The sequence below is a fragment of the Rhinolophus sinicus genome, chromosome 8, assembly GCF_057876585.1.
Source record: "Rhinolophus sinicus isolate RSI-liver-muscle chromosome 8, RSI-T2T, whole genome shotgun sequence".
Classification (NCBI taxonomy): Eukaryota; Metazoa; Chordata; class Mammalia; order Chiroptera; family Rhinolophidae; genus Rhinolophus; species Rhinolophus sinicus.
The window spans coordinates 72752587-72780188 of NC_142508.1; the positions used below are offsets into that span (position 1 = coordinate 72752587).

The 27602-nt window shown below is 39.8% G+C and overlaps 1 protein-coding gene across 6 annotated transcripts; it reads left to right on the plus strand.

The window, feature by feature from the left end:
* Positions 1 to 122: 122 nt before the first annotated feature.
* Positions 123 to 27465, plus strand: PSME3IP1 (proteasome activator subunit 3 interacting protein 1). 6 transcript variants are annotated; one of them, XM_019754231.3, is made up of 8 exons: positions 123 to 335; positions 630 to 749; positions 9810 to 9951; positions 10483 to 10581; positions 10988 to 11109; positions 15400 to 15533; positions 19853 to 19917; positions 27096 to 27465. In XM_019754231.3, the coding sequence occupies exons 3-8, from the start codon at positions 9825 to 9827 to the stop codon at positions 27311 to 27313; spliced, it is 765 nt and encodes a 254-aa protein (XP_019609790.1). In that variant the 5' UTR covers positions 123 to 335; positions 630 to 749; positions 9810 to 9824; the 3' UTR covers positions 27314 to 27465. The 6 variants fall into 6 exon arrangements, with proteins under 6 accessions (XP_019609790.1, XP_019609766.1, XP_074170935.1 ...); XM_019754207.3 differs by having other exon boundaries at positions 630 to 745; XM_074314834.2 differs by having other exon boundaries at positions 123 to 331.
* The last annotated feature ends 137 nt before the right edge of the window (positions 27466 to 27602 follow it).

Genomic DNA, 27602 nt, shown 5'->3' on the forward strand with positions numbered 1-27602 from the left:
GCGAGCTGGCCAATCCCCTTCCTGAGGTGTGAATGGCCCAATCAAGTGTCTCCCACCAGCTTTCTGGGCACCGGATTTCCATCGGACTCCTGGGGAGGAAAAGAGGTGAGGATTGGGTTACGCTGCCGGAAGCGGGGCGGAACTTTGTTGTGGCGGTGAGGAACAGGAAGCCCTGAAGGGTCAAAAGGAATACAAAAGCAAAGGCTATTTTCTTTCTTCTTCTTTTTTTTTCTTCTTTTCTTTCTTTTTTCCTAAAGAGCGAGCGGCCTTTGCGGTTGGCGGTTTCGGGTGGGCTCCATCAAGAAGAGGGGGTCTCGCCTCCTGTGCCCCGGTAGGTGAGTGCGGCCTGGGCCCTGGCTTGGCGGCGAGACCTGGGCTCCAGCTTTTTCTCTGAGGAAGGAGATAGTGGGGGCTGCAGCGTCTGATGTGAGGTTTAGGGGCCAGGCCTGTTCTCAGTCTGTGCACCCGCCCAGTGTTCTGAGTCGCTGGAGCCGGAGGAGTGTGGGGCTCAGGCTGAGGGGGGCTGAGGGAGCCCGCGGGATGGTCTGCAGGTCGTGTGGGGGAGGATCCCCACAAGCGGAATTGGGACTTCGGGCTTCTTGAGAGCTCCCTTCCACCTTTTTTGCTAGGTGGGGTCACCGAACCTCCAAGTGAGGAGCGGGCTCTGTTCTAGAGGTCTTGGAACGGCTCCAGGCTACTCAGGCGATGTGGGGATGCCTGGTTGGAAGTGGTTGAATCACAGCATGTAAGTAAGTGTAAGATGGGAAACACTTATTATGTACCTTGTACCCGTTGCCGGAGCGTGCTCGTTTTGCAGACAACTTAGCAAACTAAGACCGAGAGTTGAGGCGTCTTGTTTGAGAGAGTTGGTGGCCCATGTGAATGTCAGTCCGCACGGGGGAAAAGGAGGAGACCTGTTCGTTCATAGCGGTGGTCCTTAACCTAGTAGAAAAGGAGATCTTCTGCGGCCCTTTTAAAATGCAGATTCTGGGACCTTACTCCCGGATAGTCTGACTGAGTAGGGCTGGAACGGGGCCCAAGAAGCCTAGGGTGGACCTGGTGGTCAGAATTCCCAATGAGCTCTTGGGTACCTGCTGTGAGGGAAGGTTTGTTGATTCCTAAGTTGTTAGGTTTATTGATGTGTTACCAGGGACCCCATAAAATGGCTTGGTGGGCATCGCTTCCGAAATCCTTGAGCGAAATCAGTGTGTAGACTCCTTTTTGATACACAAGGAATCGAGCTGAGGTAAAAGCAGTTTTTTTATGGTCTTTCAAATAGAGCTTGAGACGAGCTGTTAATTTGTAGGGGTCTAAAAGCAGAGGCTGCCCAGTTATCTTTCTCAACTATCTTTACACCAGTGGGGCCAGTGGGGGAATTCTTAGTGGTTCTCAGAATGGAAGAATTAGCTCAAGACCATCTACCTAGATAGCGGTCTTTCCTTTCACCTTCTAAGAATCTTGATGTTTGGTTAGAGTCAAGTTTCTGTTTCAGAAATCGAAAACCACGTGTCTGCTAAACGAAGTAATATAAGTGCATGGTTCAGTCATAGGCTCATAGTGTAATTATGCTTTTGTGGCAGCTAAATTAAGCGATTTCAGTGTGCTCACCATGGATCAACTTTTGAACATACTTTGTCTTCATTCTTAATCATGATCTGTCTCACTCTTTTCTATAGGATGTTTTAAAGATTGTTCGATCTTTGGTTTTCTGCATTTTCACTATGATGTATCCAACTATGGATTTGTTTTTGTTAGATTTGTTTGGTGTTTATTAAACGTCTTGAATTTTTGGATTAGTGTCTTTCATTAGTTCTGTAAAATTCTCAGCCATTTTATAGTCATATATTGCCTCTGCCCCATTGTTTATCTTCTTTGCTTTTTACTGATTTAACATAGACCTTTTTACTCTGTCCTCTTTCTCTCACTCTCTTTTTATTTTTCCTTACTACATTATGGATAATTTCTTCTTCATTAATTCTCGCTTCAGTTATTTCTAACGTGTTATTAAACTCATCCATTGAAATCTTAAATGCAGTTGTTGCATTTTTCAGTTCCTGAAGTTCGATTTGGTTCTTTTTCAAAAGTGCTATACCATTGTTTTACAACTTCTTACTAATTTTGAGACTTGGTTTTTATTTCTTTAAACATGATAAGCATAGTTGTTTAATAATCTGTATGTTTTAAATCACTATCTGAATTCTCTTTGGGTCTGTTTCTGATGCTCATTATTCCAGTCCACTTTACCTTGAGGGTATAGTTCTTTGGGGTACCAGATTAAGAAGAAGAAAGTGGTTATCAGACATCACATCCTATGTGGGCTCCCAGCTGTGACTTTTGTTTCTGTTGCTTTACAGGGGCACCAAAACAGCTGCTTTTAAGGTCAGAGACACCCTCCCGGTGCAAACAAGTTTGAATATTGGGCTTAATTTCTGATTTTCACCTTTTCTTGGATTTTGGCCACATTCTTTACTATCTTGTTAGCTTTTCTGTTTGTCTAAGAATTATTTAAAATTTTTCTTCCAGTTCTTTTTATCATAGAGGTAGAGGATTGGTCTCAATGACCTAGCCCACTATTTCTGGCAATGAACGCACCCTTTCATTTTGATTTTGGAATGTGAAATTTGTGATTTAAGGCAATCTTGAGTTAAAGATTATTTTTCTTCATATACCTAAAACTTCCACCACTTTTCACTGTGAAGTGTCACAGCCACTATCAAAATTAAGCTTCCCTGATGCTTTTTTCTAGTCTTCCTTTTCTGAACTCCTTAGCGCATAGCTTCTAAATTCTTACAGAATTTAACCTCATTCTGCGTTTTCTTAAATTGCTCATGTGCCAATCTTATCTTTTACTGAACACAAGTTTCTCACTTGCTAAAAAGAAGAGTGCCAGGTTAGTACCTGGCATTGTGCGTTGCACGTAATAGGTCCCATTAAAGATTTACTTCAAGAATACAACTGAATGAGTTAGTTGGCCTTAAATGTGGTTTGCGTAATGCAAAGACTTTATTTTATTTTATTTTTATGTTTGATCTTAAGAGGAGTTATATAAAACCTGGGGGGGTGGGGGTATGATTTATTGTGGGTTAGGTTCCAAAGCCAGTCCAGATGGCAAAATAGTGCATAATCAAAGCTATCCTTGAAAATCTTTTAGGGAAGTACCATGTTGGATGTAGGTATACCATCAGCGCAGCAAAATTCCAGCATGGCCAGGTTTTCCTCCAGCTTTGGAACAGATGCTGTTTTTCTTCCTGTGAGCCCAGATGAAGTAGTTGGTTTGCATTTAGGAGTCACAATGTGTAACCAATACAACTAATATTAGAATCATACATAGTGAGGGAAATATTTCTACTCTGAGAGGCACACATGAGCTGGGGAACTGAGGATAAGCTAAGGGAACCAATATTTTAGTTTTCTCTTTTTCCTTCCAGTGCGTATATGTGAATTTAAGGTAAATGCACATATGATGAGACTGTTCTCATCTTATGAGAAGATAAATGTATATGTAGGTTTTTTTTAAAAACAACTTTTTCTTGCATGCCGTTTTTTAGATGCCTAGACAACCAGAATGTTACTACAAATTGCTCTTCAGAATAAACATTTTAAATATGAATTAAATTGTTATGCTGTACCCTCATTTTTAGAATCTTTGGTACTGGGACATGTTAAACCAGCCTCATTGTTTGAACATTGAGGATTATTTTGTCTAGTAATAAATACTAATAGAGTGTTCTCTGTTAGTAGTTGTCATTCTCTGAAGTTTTATAATATGGGGAAAAGCGGCTTGATCTAAATAACTGTAGCTTGGTAGAAGAGCCTTCTTGCCAGAAAGCAGTCTATTTGGAATATAGTTAAGTTTGTCAGATGGAAAATTCCTTAGTTGCTGTCCTGCATTTTGAAATCCCACATGACTTGAACATGAGGGTAAAAATGTAGGAAGAGCAGTGCTTAATTATACTGACACCAGGAAAATGTATTGGCCTATTGTTTTTGCTACCCAAAGAGAAGCCTTAGAATACTCGAACACAGAGATCTGATTCTCCCTGGTGTATTTTTACACTTACAGTCTATCTAATGTTAGAATTGGGAGGGTATGGTGGCCAGTGCTGTAAACACTTAAGTAGTCTGCCATCACAAAATTCAATTCCATGGGAAACCACATCTAATTAATTTGTATCATGGCACTAGCTAAGTGGAATAATTTTTAAATTCAGTGATAGCAATTATTTGGGGGGCAGATACAAAAAAATGTAAGTTTTGTATCTTAAAATTTGTATGGCACACTATATAAAGACACAGCCCATTTTGTCCTACCAACCTGGAAATTAAATACCACAGTCTCCAGCACAGACACAGTAGTGCAGTGTTTACCAGTTATTTTGGCTTGAAATGTAAGAACTTTGTTTTTTTGGCTGTCAAGCAAATGTGGAAACTATGTTCTTTATTTGTATCAGTTTGAAACTTTTAAGTTTGGGCAAAGTGATTTTGGTATGTTTTTGGTTTTCTATGAATTCCCTATTTGAAGAACTTTAATCCTTTTAAAAAAATAATAATGTTTTGTTTTTTGATAATTAAACTTGGGTCATTTTGTAGAAAAGAGCTATGTGAGTACAGGAAAGTTGACAGCATTTATTCTTTCTAAAGTTAAGGGTAATGAGGACAAAATAAGTATTTCCAATGTAATTTCTCTTCATTCCTACATGAATCTTTATAGTTAGATCCCCAGGGCCCTGCGCTTTTGTTTGTGTTTTGTGTTTAATCATCTAGCAAACAAAGGGGAAAAATAAGCTAAAAATTTAGCTAAGCAGTAAGAATTAAACACTTTAACTTCTGGTTTTTCTATCTGTTTCCAAAAGGAGGTAAATGAAGTACAATACTCATCACCTCCCTAATGCAGAATAAACAGCCGATGAATATTTGGCTCCTCACAGAAAAATGCTTTGTGTGGGAACTATTCATTACTCACTGTAAGAGAGCAGTTTTTAGTCAGTTGAAATTAAAGGAAGGCAGCAAGAATTATTCTTGAAGAAGACATCAATTATATAATATAGTAAAGTGATTTAATTTTTGGTCCTGTGTTTCCTACTGCACAAATTGAATTGGTGTTTGAATAGAATTCACTGAGGGACATAGAAGCCTCAGCAAATAGTTGTTTAATACCTACCATTCTCTATAACTTACATCAGACAATACCTAGGAATATTTATGTGGAATCATTCGTCCCCGCTTAAAGTTTTCAAATCCCCTTCATGGTTGGTTTATTCAATAGATGTTTATTATATAGCTGATATATGCCAGACACTGTGCTAATAAGCACTGTGGATACAAAGAGCTATTGGAACGGTAAAAAAAGGACAACAGAGTGGATAAGTTGAGTTATAAATGGTTGTAGTAGAGGCAGAGTAGAAACAGGGAGACTAATGGGACGCTGCTGTAACAATAGTCCATGGAGATGAGGCCCTGAGAAGAAGAGATTAGAAACAGAAAGGAAAGGACTCTAAAAACAAACAAAAAACAGAAAAAAAGAGAAGAAAGGAGAGGGTGGATTAAAAAGAGGTCATTAGGAGATAGAAAAACAGAACGTGGTGACCGGTGGGATGTAGGGAGTGTGGAAAAAGGAGCCTGGGTACATGTCCAGGTTTTCAGGCTGGGAAACGGGACTGATCCGTATTCATGCCCTTCATTCCTGCCTCTTCCCTGTGCTGCTCACTTTGTTAATTCGTTGTATACTCGTGTACTACTATCTGGTATTAATTAGTTCAAAGAGTACTAACTCTTAAAGTTTATTTCCTTTATACACCCCATAGAATTTGGCACAGTGCTGGACACAAGAATTAAGCATTCAACACAATGTTGAGTTTATTTAAATTAAACTACTAATAAGGTATAACAGTAAAATAAAGAACCACACTAAAGGCAAAATACAGAATCACCAAATTATATAGACCTGTAAGTTTCTCCTAATTTCAGTTTGATGTGATGATCCCTTTCCCACTTCAAACGTCAGGATTGTTTATGTCACTGATTTATATCTTCCCCACTCTGAGGGCAAACAGTATTCCTCTCATTCCTACAACCTGTCCAGAGCTTAGCATAGAGCTTTGTAGTAATGGCAATCCTTTCAAAGCACTTTTAAGCTTGTGCTAACACTGCGTGAAGTACTGTACATGAATTATCTTGTTTATCCTCACGACTATTTATGTTGTGCGGTGCTGTTTTAATCCCCATTGGTATGTGCGCTCTGTGGATGAGGAAACCAAGGCTCAGGGGTTAAGTCACTCGCCCAGGGTCATACAGCTGGTAAGGGGTTTCAAACTGGGGTCTCTTGATTTCAGTCTTCTGTGCTCTTTATCATCATCTGTATTCGCTCGTGGTAGGGAGACTGCAGCAGAAGGCACTTGTATTGGTTGAATTGGGTTAGGTTGTAGGAAGAGTGAAGTTAAGCTTACTTCTTAGCAGTATTTATTGACAGTGAAGTTTTGAATCCTGAAAAGACCTGCGTATTTCTGGAGAAAGAATATTCTGAATATTATCCAGAATGTTCAGGAGTATGGCCACTTAGTTGTGAACATTTTGTCCCTATCGTTGACTTCTCCTAACACAGAAAAATGACCAAATTAATTAGCCAGAGGGCCACTAAAGGCAACGAAGGCCAGGAGGGAGCACCAGTTGAAGTGCCAGGGAATGAGGACCTACAGAAATAATGCAGGTTGAAGAAAGACAGATAAAGCATTCTGTTTTAGCCTTGTCCGTAGAAGTTCACTATAATTAGATGTGGCCATCTAGCTTTATTTCAGAATGAAAAGAATGTCAGGATTATAATACTAGCTTTAAAGAGCAGACGTAAAAGTGTTTATTAGTTGACTGTGTTTTTAGGAAACCAGCCCATAGAGAGCTGACAAGTAGAGTTTCTGTCAAATTCTAAAGCCATTGTCTTTAAATTTCCTTTTTTTAATGTTCTGCTTTGCTTTCATTTTCCTTAACCATCTGTGATTCTTGGTTTTGTCCCTGTGTGTGAAAGGGAGATGGGTACTAGCCGACTCAACTCTTTGGGTAGATGAATTCTAGCACTTAGAGAAACAGATTGAGGGAAAAGAGAGTTAAGAATTTCTTAGGATCCCATAAATTTGTCTTTTCCCAAAAGTGATTGATCAATGTTGGGAAGATCCTTATTTCTCTACAGTTTCTATTTCAAATTCAAACCCTTGTTTACATGTATCCTAGAGGCTTTGGTCCTGAGTTTCAGGGATCTTTGTTCAAGTTAAATGAAGGTAGGTTCTTTCCAAAAACTCAACAGGCCATGAAAATTAAAACAAATGGTTTTTCTTTCTTAATTTTAAGTTATAAGAATAAATCTTAAGAGTCTCTGAATTCTTACTTAGAAGGAGGCATGTAAGATTCTAGGTTTTATTTTGGCTTCTTGAAAGAATGTTTTCAGTATTAATATGTATTGTTTTCATTTTTTTTAAATGTATAATGAGAGTGAGATGCATTTAATGGAATGCCGGTGGCATTCCCATATCCTAGTATTTATTTCCCAGGTTTAAATCATACATAATCTGATTACTTCACTGCTTTGAAACACTATTATTTTTCTCCATTTTATAAGATTAAAGGAACTAAGGATGTTTGGCCCAGAAAAGAGACAAATTAGTGGAACCTGGGAGTTGTCTTCAAACAGCTGAAGGATTGTCACGCTGAAAAAGGGATTTGGCTCCTTTGGTGTAGTCCCTGTGGGTTGAACCTTTGTGTGGAATTTATAGGGAGACAGATTTCAGTTCAGTTTAAGGAAGAGCTGTCCTACCAGTCAGATCTGCTTAAGGAGGGAGTCCACTGGCTGGGAGGGAGTGTGGTGGTCCATCTTCAAGTTTTAAAATATGAGTTGGGTGAAAATCTCCAGATGCCAGATGGGGAATCATATTAGGTGGGCTGTAAGGACCCGACCCACTCTGAGTTATTTACCAGGAAATAAGGGTGAGGGGAAAGAAACCAGACTGCCGCCAATATAAGGCAAGAAATGAGAGCTAGAGCTAGTAGAGGATAAGAAGGGGAAACTGAGGACCCATCAGTTAGAGTCCTACATAGTTGACATTTTCTCTGCCAGGGACGTTTTAAGAAAATATTGGCTCCTGTTTCATAAGTGGTCATTCTGCAGAACTTGAGGAATGCTTGGCATGGTCGCAGAGACTGAAGAGTTCTGTTTCTGTAATAGACTTCTGACAGGAGACATTGTTTCGCTAAATCAGAGGTGTCCAGGTGGTGGACTTTAGGTGGGAGCAACACCTTCTGTCAATTGATTTGGTTTTCTTTCTAGTAAATTTCAAAATTTTCGTATCGTTGTTAAATTGAACTAAACTTCAGCAACCGTAGGGTTTAGGCTGAGATTCTCTTATTCTGCATGTTTGGATTTATTTCCTCAGCTTCCATTTATGTCTTTTAAAGAAAAATGTTGCATGAAATTCTTAGCACTGGAATTTGATGTATGAAGAAAGTTGATATTGACATGTCCCTTTCAACCATGATCCGTGGTTTCTGGGGAGGGGTATGGTGAAGTGGGTAAGAGTATGAAATTTTGATGTCGGGCTTGGATTTGATTCTCACCTCTGCCATTTACCACCTTCATCACCTGAGACAGGTGACCTAACTTCTCTGGGCCTCTTATTTCTTCATCTGTAAGAAATAATGAGTACAAATGAGATAATAATACATAAAAAGTATTCAGTACATGACAGGAGCTCAGTAAGTGGTTGCTACTTTATTTTTGTGCTAGCAGTAGAGACTTACTATTTTTGTTATTATGGGTCACCTTGAAATGGACATTGAGTTGGTGTACCAGTAGTGCAGAACTTGTGGTTCCTTGTTAGGATGTAATTCTGTGAATAAAATAGCATGTCTGAGAGGTAATTCCACAGTTCTTCAAAAGGAAAGACACCAGCAAAGAAAAGTAGGAAAATTTAATTTAAAAGGAGTGTACACTTCTCTATCTATCTTTCCTTCCTTCTTTCTGAAGAGAGGTTCAGGTGGAAGTATCTAGATTGGGAATTGGGAGTCTTCTGCATCAAGATACACACAAAGTGGTTGAGGTCATTGTGAGAATGAGAAAAGAGAAGGATGGAAGGTAGAATGTTAAGTAGCACAGATACAGAGTTTATAGGGAGGAAGGTCAGGAAAGAGGTGAAGGAGGAATCAGTTGAGTGTAGTGCAGAGGACATTGAACCTGAAGTTGGGAGACCTGGGTTTTTCTAGTCTCCCTTTTTCCATTCATGGTTTGTGTGCCTCTCGGTGGATGACTTCGCTGTTGTACAGACCAGACTTGGTCTCTAAGGCTCCCTAAGTACCTGAGTTTCTCCATTCCAAATCCACTTGGAAACATGAACAAGTGAATTAAAGTAGTGTATTGTCCCTGAAACAGGAATTTCAAGAAGGAACAATGTCAGATGTTACAGAAATAAAAGAGGATAAGAACTGGGAGAAAGAAGGGTGCCCAGGAGGCCAATTTGTCTAGATTGGAGGGACAGAAATGTATGCAATGTAAGATTTGCCATGGAACAGCAAGTAATGAGAATTATTCTAGGTCCTCTTGCTGGCTTTGTAGATAACATATTGCTAACAAAAAACTACTTGATACATTAGGAAAAATGTAATCATTTGCTTTCATCATTGACCTATACATTAAACTGCTTGAGGATTTCTTTAGTTCAAGGTCAAAGGGAATTTTGAGGTAGTCCACTGCTGGGTGAGACGAGCTAAATCTTGTTTCTCTTTTAGATTTTTGATTGCAGTTCTCACTTGAAATGTTTTGTTTTCTGTAGACTGATTGTTCCATTATGGATGGAGGGGATGATGGTAACCTTATTATCAAAAAGAGGTTTGTGTCAGAGGCAGAACTAGATGAACGGCGCAAAAGGAGGCAAGAAGAATGGGAGAAAGTTCGAAAACCTGAAGATCCAGAAGGTATATGGGCTTATAGTTTGGCATTCAGCATTAACAATCTTAACCCTCACACCAACCCTGTATAATAGGTGTTAATGTCCTCACTTTAGTAGAGGAACTTAGCCTCAAGGGGTGAAGGAACCTGTGTTAAGCCTCCGAGCTGGGAGCAGAATCAGGATACTCGTATCCTCTCCCACACTGTCTTCCAGGAGACCCTGCTAGTCTGTTCCCTCTATACAGGTGGGTCGAGGATCCGAGCAACTGAGAGTGCCGCTGCTGTGGAGGCTTTGGGCTGGCCTCGCATCCACTGACTGTCTCAGGCCATGGGCCCTACTGACATAGATAGTTGGCTTTGAGAACTGCTGGCCCCTCTCGGAAGTCCAAAGGGAAGCTGTGGACTTTGTCCTATTTTTGTGTTATCCTTGCCCTGAGATCATGCAGAGACTTGACTTGATCTTGTGATTCTAAAATAATATGAAAGAGTTCTAAAGTATGTCTCTTTTTCCCCCTCCCTACCTCTCCCCCCTTTCGCTCCCTTCCTCTTCCTTTCAGAATGTCCAGAGGAGGTTTATGACCCTCGGTCTCTATATGAAAGGCTACAGGAACAGAAAGACAGGAAACAGCAGGAGTACGAGGAGCAGTTCAAATTCAGTAAGCCGCAGAAAACACCGAGTCCAGGGGACTCCGCAGGGTCTCTTTGATGCACGTTTGCCTCATGCAACACTTCTTCTAACTAGCCATGGAATTGTCTGGGTTATCTTAGTCTCTAAATGGTCATTTGGTGGAAAAGAGACAAACTGCTGCCTTCTAGACCACATGGAACATTTTTGTTTAGAGCTCAAGATACCCATTTTAATTCTATGCTAATATCTAGTCATGGGAGGAATGCCTTGATTTTATGCCACGTTATCTATTCAGAAGCCATGGTGTTTACAAGTTCTTTCTTATAATCCCCTGAAGAATCTGCTGTTTATTAAAAAAAGGAAAAGGAAAAATCTTATTTGACTATATTTTCCCTTTAGCCTGATAAGTGTTCCTTGTTTAATTATTTCCTCAGAAAACATGGTAAGAGGCTTAGATGAAGATGAGACCAACTTCCTTGATGAGGTTTCTCGGCAGCAGGAATTAATAGAAAAGCAACGAAGAGAAGAAGAACTGAAAGAACTGAAGGAATACAGAATATCCTTTGTACTTTGAGAGCAATCTGTAAGGTGTCAGTTTTCCCATCAACATCTATGGATTTTAGTTTCTTCATAAATAGAATGAAGGTCTTCTACTTGGTGATCTCTAAATTCCCTTTCAACATTGATATTTTTATTTTTATGACTCGGAATAGCTGGCAGTGATTTATGGAGTTAATGTTGCATGCAAGTGTTTGTTGCAATCAAAAGTCCAGATCCTTCCGGATTAACTAAAGGCCTGAATCCCAGTACTCAGTACCAGGGTATTCTTGCCTTGTGGGATTGGACTCTGAAACAGATGGGTGATACAGTAAACCTCATCTAGGGGAGAAACTGACTTCTGAGTTTTAAAAGAAAATGTTTAGCAACTCTTCCTGTGTCCTTAGTAACCTTCCCTGCAGGAAGAGCCTGGTCTGTCGCCATAGAGGGGTAGAGAAAGTGACAAAGCTGACTTTGCTTTGGCTCAGCATTGCCTTCTTGACATCCACTTGAATGTCCTGATAGGCATCCCAAATGTAACCTGGCTAAATCAAAATTCTTAATTCATGCCTCACTACTCCACCCTCATCACACTACAGGCCCCCCCCCCCCCCCCCCCGTCCCCCATCTCTTTTTCTGATCTTCCCAGTTTCAGTAATGGTACTCCTGTACCCACAAGTGCCTAGGCCAAAAATTACCTCCAAAATGTACTGCAAATCTGTGCAGTTCTTGCATCTCTACTGCCATTGCAGTAGTTATAGACTCTTATCTGGATTGCTATGACCATCCAGTTAGTCTCTGCTTCTGCTCACATCCCCAACAGTCCCTTCTCCAGATAGCAGTCCAAGGGAACTTTCGGAAACATACATGGGATCGTCACTTTCCTGTTTGAAACACTGGTGGCTTCCCGTTGCATTTAGACTGAAATCTACATCCTTTACCCAGCCCTACAGGGCTCTGCATTATTTAGGCCACCTCATCTCCCTGTTGCCTCTTGAACTCACTCTTCCTGTTGTTCGCTGCACTGCAGCCTGCTGGCCTTATGTTCCTCTCTCACTGAGCTTTGTAATTCCATCTCAAGGCCTTTGTATTTGCTGTTTCCTTGGCCTGGAATGCTCCGCCCTCAGATTTTACAAGGCTGGCATTTCGTGGCTCTGTCATCTCAGCTCACTTCTCTCTTCCTCATAGAGACTTTCCCTACACAGCCCACCTAAAATTGTATCCACTCCTATCACTGTCTGTAATGTCATTTTAAATAGTACTTGTCACTACCTGAAAAATCTTAACTCATTTGCTTTGTACTGGTTTGTTTGCCTCTTTACTGTTGGAATGTAAAGTAAGCTCCTCCAGAACAAGGCTCTGGTCGCCACTGATTTCCCCAGTGCCTGGCATTAACTAGGTTCTCAGAGTATATGTGAATGAATTAATGAGTGACTCATAGGAGAGGTTAATAAGGCCACCCTAGTTTTTTTTCTCCTATGAGAAATCTTGTTTGAATATTTCAAGTTTATATGTTGAATAACCATACTAGTGTGATTGAATAGGCTTTACCTCTAAGATTGTTAAGACACTGAACGTACGAGTGTGTGGTATTTGTTTTGTTTTTGCAGGGAGTGTGCAGTAGGTTCCACTAAAGAGTTATGTGGGAGAAAGTGTGCATAGATTCCCTGGGATTTGGTTTAAATCAAAGTGATTGGCACTGATTGAGATAAGGTGGCAGCATGGTGCCACAAAACCCACTCCAAACTGGTAGCAAAAGACCTGGCTTCTAGTTCCAGTTCTCGTAGAAGCAGTCTCGTGTAATACTAAGGTAAGAGTTGATGGAAAGTCACACCTCAATCCCAGCTGTAGGACTGAGACTGATTCTTCTGAAGCTCCCCTCTCCCACTCGCTTCCCTGCTGACCCCACAATAACATTATGCACTGATGTTTGCCGAGATGGGCAGATATATGTATTGCATTGTTTCACGCACCAGGCTCTCTCCTCTAAGGAAATATACTAATTACACTTATCACTTGAATTATGTCTTGTTTTATGTGCTTAATTTGGCAGGCTAGCAAATAAGATAGAGAGCGTCTTCCCAAAGCAGCGTTGTGGAGAGTAGTGTTGATGTGGTGTGAGTGAGAGAGGCCCTTCGGTTTTCAATTCAAAGGAAAGAATGAACAGGGCAGCAGTGAGGCAAAAGAAACTTTTTCTGTGCTGGTAACATTACAGGACAGCATTGAAGAGGCCCCAGGGGTATTGGCTTTCATTGGAAACTTGGAAAGTTCTGACTGTTTAGAACAGGGGTGTCCAAACTGCGGCCTGCGGGCCAACTGCGGCCCGCAATCCATTTTTAATTGGCCCGCAGCAAATTCCAAAAGTATATTTAGTTTACTTAAGTTAACCAGATGAGGCAATATGTACTTCACCTTGAGTGAGTGGCCCGGCTGTTTGTGTATTTTACCGCCTATGGCCCTTGGTGAAAAACGTTGAAAAAAGTTTGGACACCCCTGGTTTAGAAGAACTGAAGAAAAGCAAGCCTTCCAGTGCAATGATGTATAATCACTAATCCCAACCACACATGTAGCCAGAGACATGTTGAGATAGGAATTGAAGGATTAGACATTTGTTTATGGATCTGGTTCTTGGCTTTGCTTGATTTGTTACAATATGATCCATTTTATAATGTGATGCTTATGAATACAAATAAGCTGTGGTTTGTGCCATATAAACAACAGAACTGTTATTTCCTTCAGGAGTAACCAGTAGTTAGCAATATTATGTGTATTAAAGACTATGTGATTTTTTAAATATGCCTCATTTAATGAATTCCTTGAGTTTTTGACATGTATTTATTTAAAGCATTTTAGGGGGAGAGGGACTTTGGGGGGAAAATTGCTTATGCTTTGGATATGGATCAAAAATAATATTACCACCTTTACCCCATCTTCCCTCCCCCCCAAAGAAAAGGTTGGATGCTTTTTTTCACTTTAAAATAATAAAAAGTTAAGTGTTGGTTTTTGTTGGTATTACAAATACATGCATGCTTTTGTTGTGTTAATTATTTTCATTTTTTATTTTTCAATATGTAATGCTAAGAATTTTCTTTGAAAGTTTCTATCCTTTAATGATGGAGTTGCAGGTAGAAATCACAATATGCTCGTTTCCATGATGACCTTAAAAACATTAAATTGATGAAACTCAGAATAGTACTGCACGTTAAGCATAATTTGCATAGAATATTGCAAATATTTAAGGTAACATATCCATAGGAATAGAGTTAGTGATCAGAAGAGGGATCAGAATGAGAGTTGCCTTATTTCTGGTACCCAGTTTTCTCCATTGTTTAAAGACAAATAAGTAGTTGAGCCCAGATGCCCCACCCCCAGCTCTTTGGGTTGTTTATACGTGCTTCTTAGATTTCTTAGGCACTAGATGTCACTATTGTTCCAGTAGGGCCTTACTGTGTCTTAAATAAGGTATTGCACCATGTTGGAATACTTCCCTATTGCATAACAGGTTGTAAGAGAATGAAAGGGAAGGTGGGGAGGAGGCTGGTGGAGAGAACGAAAAGAAAGTGACATGCCTTGAAAGCCAGAGATTGACATCAAGCATGAAAAAAGGTGCTGTTACGAGTGAACCTGTTATGCTTTTAAAAACAACTTTTTGGTTCTTGTGTTGCATATGCACAGAGATTTCTCATTAAAATCACCTTGAGAGTTTAGAACAGGTTCCCGGGCCTCTGGACATCAGCATCCAGTAGGTTTGGGATGAGAGGGACTCTGGTTTTTAATGAGCCGTAAGTGATTTTGGTGTTGCCTTGTACCAGCTGAGTAGGAGTTAGTTTCTGTCATGTCTAAGATTGAATGCCATTAATAGTCACGACATTCTGCAAAAGTTGATTTTACCCGTAATGGGGAAAAGAGCAAACGTTTTCTATTTTCAGGGAATCCACTTTTTTTTTCTGTTGCATTTATATTCCTTAGGCTCTTTGTTCTCCCCAGCAAGCATGATATCGACCATATCTCTGGTAATAGGTTTTCTGGCGGTGCTCAGATTGTCATTGAGAATCAGAGGGGAAAAATTTGCTTGCCTGTATTATCTTGTGCTTGATTTGCCATCTTCCTCGGTGGTCACCTTCATTTCTGTCTAAATCAGCTGGGTTTGACTGGCAGAATAAAGAGGGGAGGACTTTTTTTTTATATAAGTGGGCTGAATATTCCATGGCAGAGCTGACGTGCTACTGGATGATAGTGTTTCTTGTCTTTTGCTACCATTGTTCTGCCATATCTCTTTGCTTGTTTTGACCCTTAACCTGTAACTCACAGTAATCTCAACAAGGTTGGAATTTCTCCAGAAAACAAGAAAGAAGTGGAGAAGAAAGTGACTGTGAAACCCATAGAAACCAAGAATAAGTTCTCCCAGGCAAAGCTGTTGGCAGGAGCTGTGAAGCATAAGAGGTCAGCCAGCCAGCACTCGCACACCTTAAATCTCCCTCTGACCATGTACTCTGAAATGCCACTTGTCATGTAGCCAGGGCAAAAGGTCACCTAAGCATAAGTCAGTGATGCTTCTTTGGTAGCCTTACCTCTCACCCCTTCCAAATTTGGTATCTTCTATAGCCTTTGACCCTTGTCTCTCACTGTTCATTCAACATAATAGCTACTCTTCATTGGGCACCTGCTGTGTACCAGGCGTTATGTTAAGTGCTGTCCGTGCATGATCTTGTTTATTCCTCTCAACAAGTCTATGAAGTACAAGTTACTATTGTCAGATGAGGAGACCGAGAATTCGAGAGGTTAAGAACCTTTACCCAAGGTCGCAAAATATTAGGAGAGGTGGAGTTCAATAGTTGAGCGTTTATGTTTCTAGGCGAACGAGGTAAGGATTTGTATCGAGTGTAATAGAGCAGGGAGGAGGAAACACCTAACTGTCTTGGCGGGCAGTATGTGTGCTCCTGTTGGAGAAGTTAGGGAAGGCATTAGACAGGAAGCGTTGATGAGGTAGGATGACTAGGGCTTTGACAGGCAGATGGGAGAGGACAACATCCCAGGCAGGGGAACAGCTGCTGCAAAGGCATGTGGCCAGTAAGCCCATGGCAGCTGGGACAGGGTTACAGACCTGGCTGGGATCTGCTTGATTGATGGTGGTGGCAGCACTGCCTAGAGGTTTCGATAAGTTCTTTGTTATGTCTGCTCCTCCCTGTCCAAGTGCTGAAATGGCACCAAAGTGATTCAATCTGGTCATTTCAGTTTGACCAACCATACCATGTGCAAAATGATGTCAAGTTGAAGTGCAGTCTATTAGAGAAATCAATATGGTATGTTGCCAACCAGCCACATGTTTGGAAGGGAGTGTGTTGATTCAGCCTTGTGGCTTGGCACCCCATCCATTCCTACAGCTGTTCCTAGGAACACTGCTTACACGTAGAAATGTCGGCATGGTGTAGCAGCAGAGGGGAGGGATGTCAGCCTGAAAAGGGTCAGTTACCGAGCCATAAATTATTCCTTTCAAGTTTTCACATATGCTTTCATGCTTGGCCCAGTGCCTTTCAAGATTTGGACTTGGGCAGTTTTCCTGGACTGTGCCAAGAAAGGGCTCTCTAGGTGGGCGGTTAGTTACCTCTCAGGAGTGTCCTGCTGCTGGCAGAATGGGTGTTACAGCCATTTCCCCTGTAGTCCTTAGCACCGTTCAAAAAGGGCCCATTTGGTGGCATGGCTATCACCCCTTTTGGATTTGGAAACTACATCATTTATTGTTGTTTTGTGTAGAAAGGTGACAAATTAGTCTCCTGGGGCAGGAGTTCCTAATGTATCCAGCCTGGATTTATTAGAATCACTTGGGAGTTTGCTAATGTGGCTTCTAAGCCTCACACCAATTCTGGTTCGCTAAGTTTGGAGTGACGTCTGGGAGTCTAATTAAGTCTGGTTAACATCTGTCACCACGCAGTTACATTTTTTTTTCTTGTGATGAGAATTTCTAAGATCTACTCTTAGCAATCTGCAAATATACAATACCGTGTCATTAATGATAGTCACCAAAACTGTACATTGCATCCCCAAGACTGATTTGTTTTATAACCAGAATGTACCTTTTGAAGGTGGTCAGTGTTAAGGTGGTCAGGTATATCAATATTTTATTTTATGGTAAGAGCATTTTATATTTTGTTCAAGAAATTCTTCCTACCCTGAGGTCATAAGATAGTTTTTCTTCTTAAACTTTTAGAGTCTCATCTTTCACTTGTTAGGCTTTAATCTATCTAGAATTGATTTTTGTGAAGGGTATGAAGTAGGGATCCCATTTCAGTTTTTTTCTCCAAATGAAAGGCCGATTTTCTAGCAACATTAATGAAATAAATACTTCTGCCTATTTTTCCCAGTGATCTTCAGTGTCACCTCTGTCTTATAACAAGTTTCCATACACATAACGGGTTTGTTTGACGGTTCTTTTTTCCTGTTCCTTGGAGGTGTTGGACCAGTACCATTCTGTGTAATTATTGTAGCTTTATAATAAATCTTGATATCTGATGAGGCAAGTCCCCTTGCAGTCTTCTCAGGGGTATCATGTCTGTTCTTGGCCACTTTGTTCTTCCATATAAATTTTAGATTTAGTTTAAGTTCTTTAAAAATCTTCACTGGGATTTTTATTGGAATGTTATTACTTGATAAGTTCATGGAGAGAACAGATCTTTATGGATTTGAGTCTTTCTATCCATGGCACATATCTACGTTTATTGGTAATGTCATTTTATAAAGTTTTATAGCTATTTTTCAAAAACATTGTGTACATCGTTTGTTAAATTTATTTCTAATTATTTTATATTTTCTGTTGCTGGTATGTAAAAGTGCAATCGATAGAATATTTACATCCAGCCACCCAACTCGTATTAACTTTAATAATAACTCATTAGTAACTCTTATTAACTTTAATATTTTATCAACGGATTCTTTTGAAATTTCTATGTAAAGAGTTACCATCTGTGAATAATGACAGTTTTATTCTCTTTCTTAACACCTTTTAATTCCTTTTCTTTATCTTACTGCACTGGCTAGGACTACCAGTAAAATGTTAGCTAGAAACAGCTATTGTGCACATTCTTGTTTTATCTCTTAATTTTAAACAGTGTTTATAGCTTTTTTACCACTAAAAATAGTATTTTTTTTTCCAAATATCCTTTAGTAGGTTAAGGAATTTCTGTTCCTAGCTTGGTAAGAGGTTTTTTTGTAGCCATGAATTGTTAAATTTTGTCTTATTTATTTCTGCTTTTGAATTGATAAAATAAATATTTTTTTCTTTACTCTGTTACAGTAAAAAATTAAATTTATAGATTTTTCTAATGTTGCATTCCCGTGATAAACCCAGCTTGGCAGTGATGTATCATGGTGTTTTTTTTAACTCTGCTGACTTGGTTTGCTAATATTTTGTATCGGTTATTGAATCTATGCTCTTGAATAAGACTGGCCTGTATTTTTCCCTCAGTTTATCTGATACTGACATGAAAATTAAAACTAACTTCATAGAGCAATTTAAGGAGTGTTCTTTTTTTTTTTCCTGTTCTCTGGAGGAGTATATAAGATGGTAGTGTTCTATTTTGTGAAAGTTTGATAGAACTCCTCTGTAAAATCATTTGGGTTGCTCTTTTTTTAAATTTGTAATTATAGGACTATTGAATTTTATCCATATCTTTTTAAGTCAGTTTTATTTGGTTATAGTTTCTGGGAATTCATCTATTTTGTCTTATTTCCAAATGCATTAGCTACAGTTGTATTTTTTTATTTTTCTGATTGCTGCTCTATCTGTAATTGTCTCATTTAAAATTTTTAGTTGTGTCTCTCAATAACTGGTTTAAAATTCAGTCTGTTGATCTCTTTTTACTGGTAGGTTTGAATTTATTAGGATTTTTAATGTAGTTTTTATTATCCTAATGATAGTTGTCTTTTTATTTAAATTTTTTTTTTTTATATTCTTTTTGAAAATTAAGATGGAAAAATATTTTATTTCGTTTTTTTTCTTTCTACTAGTTTGGATTTATGTATTCTGTTTCTATTGTTTTGGTGGCTAACCTTGCAATTTACCAGGCATACTTAGCAAAACCTAAAATAAATAGCTATCTTACTTCCCTGTGAAGTTACATACAGACCTTAGAACTTTTAGCTACAATCACCCTCTTCCTTTCTTACTTTCAAGTACTGCCTCGGATCTTAGTATGGTCTTGTTTAACACCACAAATTAGACGGGAGTTTTTAAAACACATTTGTTTAGATTTCTATTTGCATTTGCCTGTGTCTTTTCACCATCCCTTCCTTCTGGGATTAAGGCCTTCTTTTCTGGGATCTTCTCCTTCCTCACTGAAGTACATTATTTAGGTATTCTTTTAGTGGAGGTCTTTTGGGTGACTTTCAGAATCTCTAGCATGTCACTGAAGATGTTTCCTTTTATCTGTAATAACTAACTTTTTGTCATTTATGAACATGTCCAGATATTCTCGAGATCCATCTATGGTTCTAACCAAGATGAATGATAAGGACAACAAAGAATCTGACGTTTAGGAGATGCTTGAAGATACAATCCTTTACCCCTTGAATTGGGCAGGGGGTTAAGTTGTCTTTATAACTAATAGCATAACCAAGAGACTCTGAAGTGAAGACTTTCCTTTTAGATCATTCCATCTCCTTGAGGCTGCCTGCGGCCCATATGAATGGTTATTGGAGCTCCTGATTCCCAAAGTTTCGATCCCCAAGATTGGGCGTAACTCACATCACCATGTTTTTTGTTACAGCTCAGAGAGTGGTAACAGTGTGAAAAGACTGAAATCGGACCCTGGTCCAGATGACAAGAATCAAGGTGGGTGGCAGCTCTCATTTCGTTCTTCACTCATAATGCACATGACACGGTCAAGGGCTGGAGTGCATCTCATCTGTGAATGAATGCGCTTATCTCTAAGCAAGCCTATCTGTACTTAATTTACCAAACGGTTTTGTCCCAGGCAGGATTTATACCCAAGAGGATGCCAGCTGCCCTGCAAAGGAATATGTTAGAAACCAGTGGAGCTGATAAATGACAATTGTACTCCCTAGAAGTGCTTCCAAAGCCAAAGCCCTGGTCATACCACCTCTGCTTACAAAGGAGATTTCTCTGTCCCCTCCAAATGTCAACTTTCTTGATTTCACCTGGCTTGCTGCCAGTGAGAGGTAGAATACCTGGCTGCGTTCTGGGTTGGTTGGATTGGATTGAGCCTAGAGGCTTAATACAGTTTCCAGGAGTATTCTTTCTTTGGTGGTTACTTTTATGTGATCAAGTCTGGCGCTGTGTTAAGTGGCACAGTTTTAAGTGAAGGTGAGTCTTCTGGTGGCTGGATAAGGAACGAGACATTCAAGAGTGTTTTTAGTTCTACTCCTGACTCCCTGTGGGTTGAGAGTCTGAGCTAAACTCAGTTGGTCATCTCTAATACAGGGCGTACTCTTATTTCTCTCTCAGAAAAATTGGATATTTTTAAATAGTATCTTCTGAGTACCAGTAATGGTCAGTTGTTGATACCTTTTTGCTGTTGAATCTGTTTCATTCAGTGAAGAGTCTCCCTTCTAGCTATATGTCTTCCTCCATCCAGTTCTCCTTCTCAGAGGGTAACAGTATCATACATTTCTTATATATCCATCCAGAGCTATTCTATGTATGTACAAGCAAATACAAATATATTTAAAAACAAAGATTTTTTTATAGGTAGCGTAAAACATACTCAAACATTGAGATAATAGTATAATGAACCCTATAGTATAGCTTCAACAGTTTTTAACACATATCCAATCTTACTTCATTTATACCTCTCTAACTGTAGTATTGTGAGACAAATCCGAGACATCAAATTATTTCATCCATAATTCTGTATATACCATGTTTCCCTGAAAACAAGACCTAGCCAGACAATCAGCTCTAATGCGTCTTTTGGAGCAAAAATTAATATAAGACCCGGTCTTGTTTTACTATAAGACCGGGTATAATATAATATAATATAATATAAAATACATATAATAATATATATTATACCCGGTCTTATATTAATTTTTGCTCCAAAAGATGCGTTAGAGCTAATTGTCTGGCTAGGTCTTATTTTTGGGGTAAAAGGCTATTCCTAAAAAGTAAGGGTTCTTTTTTTGTTTGTTTTTGTTTTTTGTTTTTTTAACATAATTGCAGTACCACTATCACACCTAAAGTAATTATAATAATTCCCAATATTATCAATTATCAAATTAGTATTCATTTTCCCATAGAATTTTGTTCTTGACAGTCAAGATCCAAGTGAGGGTCAGGCATTGTATTTGGCTATATGGCTTTAAAAAAATTGTTGTATAATTCACATACCATAAAATTCAGGATACAATGCAGTAGGTTTTAGTATGGTCACAAGAATGTATATGCATCACCACTGTCTAATTCCAAAGCATTTTCATCACCCCAGAAAGAAACCCATGCCCATTAGCCATACTCCCCGTCCTTCCCTCTCCCCAGCCCCTGGCAACTACTAATCTAGCTGTCTCTACGGATTTGCCTTTTCTGGACACTTCACATAAATGAAATCATGCGTAAGTATGTGGCCTTTGTGTCTGGCTTCTTTTCACTTCACATGTTTTCAAAGTTCATCCATGTTGTAGTATGTATCAGTACTTTTTGCAGCTGAATAGTAGTCCATTGCATGGGTAGACCACATTTTGTCCATTTATCAGTTGATGGACATTTGGGTTGTTTTCCACTTTTTTGGCTATTATGAATCATGCTGCTATGAACATGAATGTTATATACAGCTAGGAGTGGCATTGCTGGGTGAAATGGTAACTCTGTTGAACTTTTTGCGGAACTGTCAAATTGATTTTCCAATCAGCTGTACCATTTTTACTTTCTACGAGCAGTATGTGAGGTTAAAATTTCTTCACATCCTTATCAACACTTCTTACTGTCTTTTACATCCTTCTTTGTGGGTGTGAAGTGATATTTCATTGTGGTTTGGGTTTGCATTTCCCTAATGATGTTGGTATCGTGTACTTACTGGCTGTTTGTATGTCTTCCTTGGAGAACTATTTACTCAGATCTGACACTTTTTTTTTTTAATTTATTGGGGTGACAATTGTTAGTAAAATTACATAGATTTCAGGTGTACAATTCTGTATTACATCATCTATAAATCCCATTGTGTGTTCACCACCGAGAGTCAGTTCTCCTTCCATCACCATATATTTGATCCCCCTTACCCTCATCTCCCACCCCCCACCTCCCTTACCCTCTGGTAACCACTAAACTAGAGATCTGAGACTTTCTAAATTGGATTGTCTGTTGAGTTGTAAGCATTTTTTATATAGTCTGGATACTAGATGTTGTCAGATATATGATTTACAAATATTTTCTCCGTTTCTGTGGGTTGTATCTTCACTTTCTTGATAGTGACCTTTGGAGCACAAAAGTTTTAAATTTTGATGACATCTAATTTCTTTTTACTTTGGTTTCTTGTACTTTAGTTGTCATATCTAAGAAACCATATGAAGATTTACCCCTATGTTTTCTTCTAAGAATTTTACAGAGTTTTAGCTCTTATGTTTTGGTCATTAATCCATTTTGAGTTAATTTTTGTATATCATGTGAAGTAAGGATCCAGTTTCTTTCTGTGCAGATACCAAATTGGCCCAGCACCATTCGTTGAAAAGATGGTTCTTTCCCCATTGAATTGTCATGGCACTTTTGTTGAAAATCAGTTGACCACATGTGGTGTTATTTCTGGACTTGTTTTTCTCTCCATTGATTTCTACATGTCTACCCTTAGGCCGTTACCACACCGTCTTGATCACTATCGTTGTGCAGTAAGTTTTGAAATTGGGAAATGTGCGTCCTCCAACTTTGTTCTTTTTCAGGGTCCCTTGTATTTCCATATGCATTTGGGGATCAACTTGTCAATTTCTACCAAAAAAGCAGCTGGTATTTTGACAGGGATTGCTTGGATGTATAGCTCAATTTGGGGATATTGCCATCTTACGGCATCTTGACAACAGCCTACTGTGTCTTTTAATCTCATTTAACCTATAGGTCTTCCTTTTTTAATTTAGGTTTTGTTTCCTTTATATTTTATTTGTGAAGAAACTGTGTCTTTATCCTGTGGACACTCTAGATTTTGCTGATTGTATCCGCATGGTGTTCTTTTATACCCTGTGTTTCCTATAAAATGGTAATTAGATCTAGAGCTTAATTCAAGTTGATTTTTTTGGCAAGAATACTTCGTATGTTGTTTTGTACTTCCTATCATTATTTTAATTAGCATACTCTTCTGTTCATTGCTAGTTCACTCGTTGTTGGACCTTGGGAATCATTCTATATCTGTGCATAAAGCGCTTCTTGATTCCTTTTTAAGGCTGTGTAGTATTCCATTGCGTGGTTGTACCATTTTTTATTAGTGAACATTTAGGTTGTTTCCATTCTTTCTGTTATGATGTTGTGTTAAATAACCCTGTACACATGCATCATTTTTCATATCCACAAAAATACCAGGTTAAATATTAGGTTGGTGCAAAAGTAATTGCTGTTTTTGCAATTATTTTTAACCTTTTATTAAACTGCAGTTACTTTTGCACCAACCTAATACTTAGAATTATTGGGTCAGAGAGTATATATATTTGTAATTTAGGTAAATGTTGCCAAATTGCCCTGCAAAGAAGTTATCCCAGTTTACATTCTCATCGGCAGTGTAGAAGTTCCATTTCACTGATATCTTTTTAATAATAGGAAACTTGCTGAACTGTGGCTGCTTAAATAGGGTAAGTGTATACTGTGTGTGTACACACACACACACACACACACACACACACCTGTATATAATACTTCATAGAAATTTTAAACATAGTTTAACTAGTTAACCAGTATCTCTGTATCTGGTTCTTATTCCATGGTGGGAACTCTGCATGAATCAGAGGGAAGGAAAACTTGTGTGGGGTCTTTAAACTGAGTCAGACACTTGTGTTTCAGAGCCGTCTTTTTGTCATTCTGAATCCCTTCTTCCTGCTCCTTCCTATATTCTTGCCACAGAAAATGGGCAAGAAACATCCTCTTTTGCTAGGAGATGAAGCCTTACAAGAAGAATATCTCTTGTATCTTGCTTCAGAGTCTTGTCCTCAGCAGTAGAAGCATTTATCTCCTAGATCCCCAAGAAGATAGCTCTGTGACCCCAATGGAGATTCAGGCTTCCCCACTGGAGGCTCTGGACTTCAGCTCTGAGCAGAGCCAGATTACACGAGTTGATCCCTTCTACTCTCAGGTCACGTATCTGTCTGAATCCCAAGAACGTTCTCTGTTAGTGATTTTCAGTGTTAATTTGGTACAGCATTATGGTCCTGCAAATGCAGAAGGTGGCAGGAAATGTCACCAAATGAGTGAGCTCAGAGGGCACCATTTTGTTCTCTTTGGATAGTTAACTGCTTTGGAATGAAATCTGTCGGAGTCACTGTTTTTTCTTCCTTGAAACCTCCTAGGTAATTGGGAGTTTTGGTCTTTTGGCTTAAACTGTGCTGGCTCCACAGTGGTCTAGGTTCTTGGTTGCATTTTTGTGGCTGACTTCCATCCTTCCCTTAGGCCACCTCTAGTCCTCCATAGGTGCTCTAAACTACATCCTTCTTTTCTACGTAAGAAAAACCATAAAATTCAGTTCACCTTTGAAATACTTAATAAAATGACCTATTTCATTGAACGGCTTCACATCAATTACTTTTCTAAGTAACTGATTCATACCCTTATAAGATATTGGGTTTTTGTTTTTTAAACAACCAAATTTTTCTAAGAGTACCGAAAGTATTATTGTATATGTAACATAAAAATGCAATGAATGTTCAAATAATGAATGGCGTACAGTTAGATGTTATGTCTCAAATTTTCACTCCCTCTAAAACAATTTAGCCATTTGCAGTGAAACTCTGTAAAATGTCTTTAACACATTTTCTTGCATTCTCACACATTGTGAATGCTGGTCTGCACTGTGCTGTTGACCAGGGGTTGGTGTGGTGTGGTGAAGAAAGAGCTCTTGCCCTCAAGAGACTTACGGTTAGAGGAGAATATAGACAAGCGACTCCTCTCGTCATTAGGACGGCCCGATCTGCTGTCCAGTCTGTCACAGCCTTCCTGGCTGTACTACACGGGTGCCCTTGGGGTTATAGAGACATGTGGGCGTGTGCTTCCCTAATTAAAGTGGCCCAGGATGCTCTTTGAATTTTTGCATTTGCCTTTTTTTGTGGGGGGTGGGGGGACTATTGGGGAACAGTGTGTTTTTCCAGGACCCATCAGCTCCAAGTCAAGTTGTTGTTTTCAGTCTAGTTGTGGAGGGCATATCTCACTGGCCCTTGTGGGAATCGAACCGGCGACCCTGGTGTTATGAGCGCTTCGCTCTAACCAACTGAGCCAACTGGCTGCCCACCAATAGCTCAGCTCCAAGTCAAGCCGTTGTTTGCATTTGCCTTTTTAAAAAATCATCTGAATAGGTAGTATATGCACATAATAGAAAATTCAAAAGGGACAAAGGAGTGTAGAGTGAAAAGTTAAATCTCCCCTGTTCCTCAACCACTCAGATGCTCTCCCCAGAGCAGCCACTGTTACCAGTTTTTTTATATTTTTTCAGACATTGTCATGCATATATCTGGGCATGTTCCCCTGCCCCCTCAATTATAATTAATACCCACCCTTGCCTCTGATTTAGCATGATATCTTGGAGATCATTGGATGCCAGGACACACAGAGATGCTTTACTCTTCTTAATGGCTGAACGGTAGTCCACTACTTAGCTGGTCCCCTGTTACTGGCCATTTTGGTTTCTGGTTTTTTGCTGCTATCAACACTGCTGCGGTGGATGTTCTCATCTGAACATCATTTAGGTTTGAAGGACATTGCTGAGTTTCCTGTACCCCTGAGCAACATACAAAGATGCCTAGTCCCCATACCTTCCCTCCTTATATATTGTTTATTCTCCTATATTTGGAATTCATCTGTTTTTCTTTCTGTGAATTGTTCACGTCTTCTGTCCACTTTTCTATTCAATGGTTGGTTGGTTGGTGGGTTTGGGAAGAACTCTATTTCCTAAAGAAAGTAGCTTTTGTGATATTTGTTGCAACCATTTGCCTCTACTTTCTTGTAGCGTTGTTCTTGCCATCTCTGCAGTCGTTGTCAGCTCTCATTTCATGCTCCGTGTCTTAACAATGCCTGTCTTCAGCAGCTTCCCCGTCAGAACTTCCAGGAACACAAGCACATATACTGAGCTCCTGAACTCCATGTCCCAGCCATCTGAGATATCTTTTAGCTGCTCAGTGTGGTTTTTGCTTACTTCTGATTTTGTATAGTACTTGGAACCATGTATCCTTTTCATATTTACATGAGCTGTTAGTTAGAGGTTTGTTAAGACAAAACCCTAGAAGGTAATATGCTTGTCAGCCTGAGACAGTGAAGTTTGAACTGCACCTCTTAACTCTGCAGTGAGAGCTCAGGTATCATTTTATTACATTATTTTTTATTCAGATTTAGTTTTAACATTTTCTACTTTTAAGGGGCCTGTAACCTTAGCAGGTCATTTCACCTCCCTCATCAGTAAAATGGGGGAATAATACCTACCTGTCCGGTTGGTATAGCAGTTAAATGAGGCTAGACACATTTAGAAGGAAGAAGAAAGAATGGAGTAGAGTTCTTAACTTTTCCTTTAACCTTTTAAGTCCTGCGTTTGTTTTCTAGATGGAGGTTTTCTGTCACTGAGGTGGCAACGAAACTTTGGGTTTCCTGGGGCAAAAAGCGCCTCAGCTACTTGGTGACATTCTGCATGATCTTAAAATGTGCTCTGGCTGTGCCTTCACTTTTCTCGGTTGTAAGATAGGAACCCAACTCTAAGGTGAGGATGATGCTGTTGCCTGCGGACGTTTTGAGGTTTCCGTGGTGAAGCCCTCAGCACAGTACAAAGTACACCGTCAGCTTTGGAAAAGGGTGCTGAAGTAACATTCCTTCCTCCTCCTTTGCAGAAGCCCCATCCTGCGTGTCTCTTGGAAGCACGTCCCTGAGTGGTCCGTCCATCCACTGCCCGTCCGCTGCGGTCTGTATCGGCATCCTCCCCGGCTTGGGCGCCTACTCTGGGAGCAGCGACTCGGAGTCCAGCTCAGACAGCGAAGGCACGATCAACGCCACCGGCAAGATTGTCTCCTCCATCTTCAGAACCAACACCTTCCTCGAGGCCCCCTAGCCCCTGTGTCCTTTCCACAGGGAGCTCCTCCCTGAGAGCAGACCGGACGGTTTGTCTGCCTACAGGCATTACCTCCCTCAGAAAACTCCTTTGCCTGTTTCCTGTGCACAGAGTGATGTTTTTAACCTCATCTAAAAATGTGCCAGAATCTACCTGTGGCCCAACTTGTGTTTGGTTTCTCTTTCCACTCCCGTGCAGATGCCCCACCCTGTCCCTCTGCCTCTTTCCTCACTGTCATGGTGGCGGTGGCAGTGGTGGTGGTGCGGTTGGGGGGGGGGGGAGGAAGGGG

Excerpts from the sequence above, each read along its gene's own strand:
- PSME3IP1 (XM_019754231.3), top strand. The coding sequence starts at position 9,825 with ATGGATGGAGGGGATGATGGTAACCTTATTATCAAAAAGAGGTTTGTG. Across the intron at positions 9,952-10,482 it reads AAAACCTGAAGATCCAGAAG|AATGTCCAGAGGAGGTTTAT; the intron begins GTATATGGGCTT and ends TCTTCCTTTCAG. Across the intron at positions 10,582-10,987 it reads CGAGGAGCAGTTCAAATTCA|AAAACATGGTAAGAGGCTTA; the intron begins GTAAGCCGCAGA and ends TTATTTCCTCAG.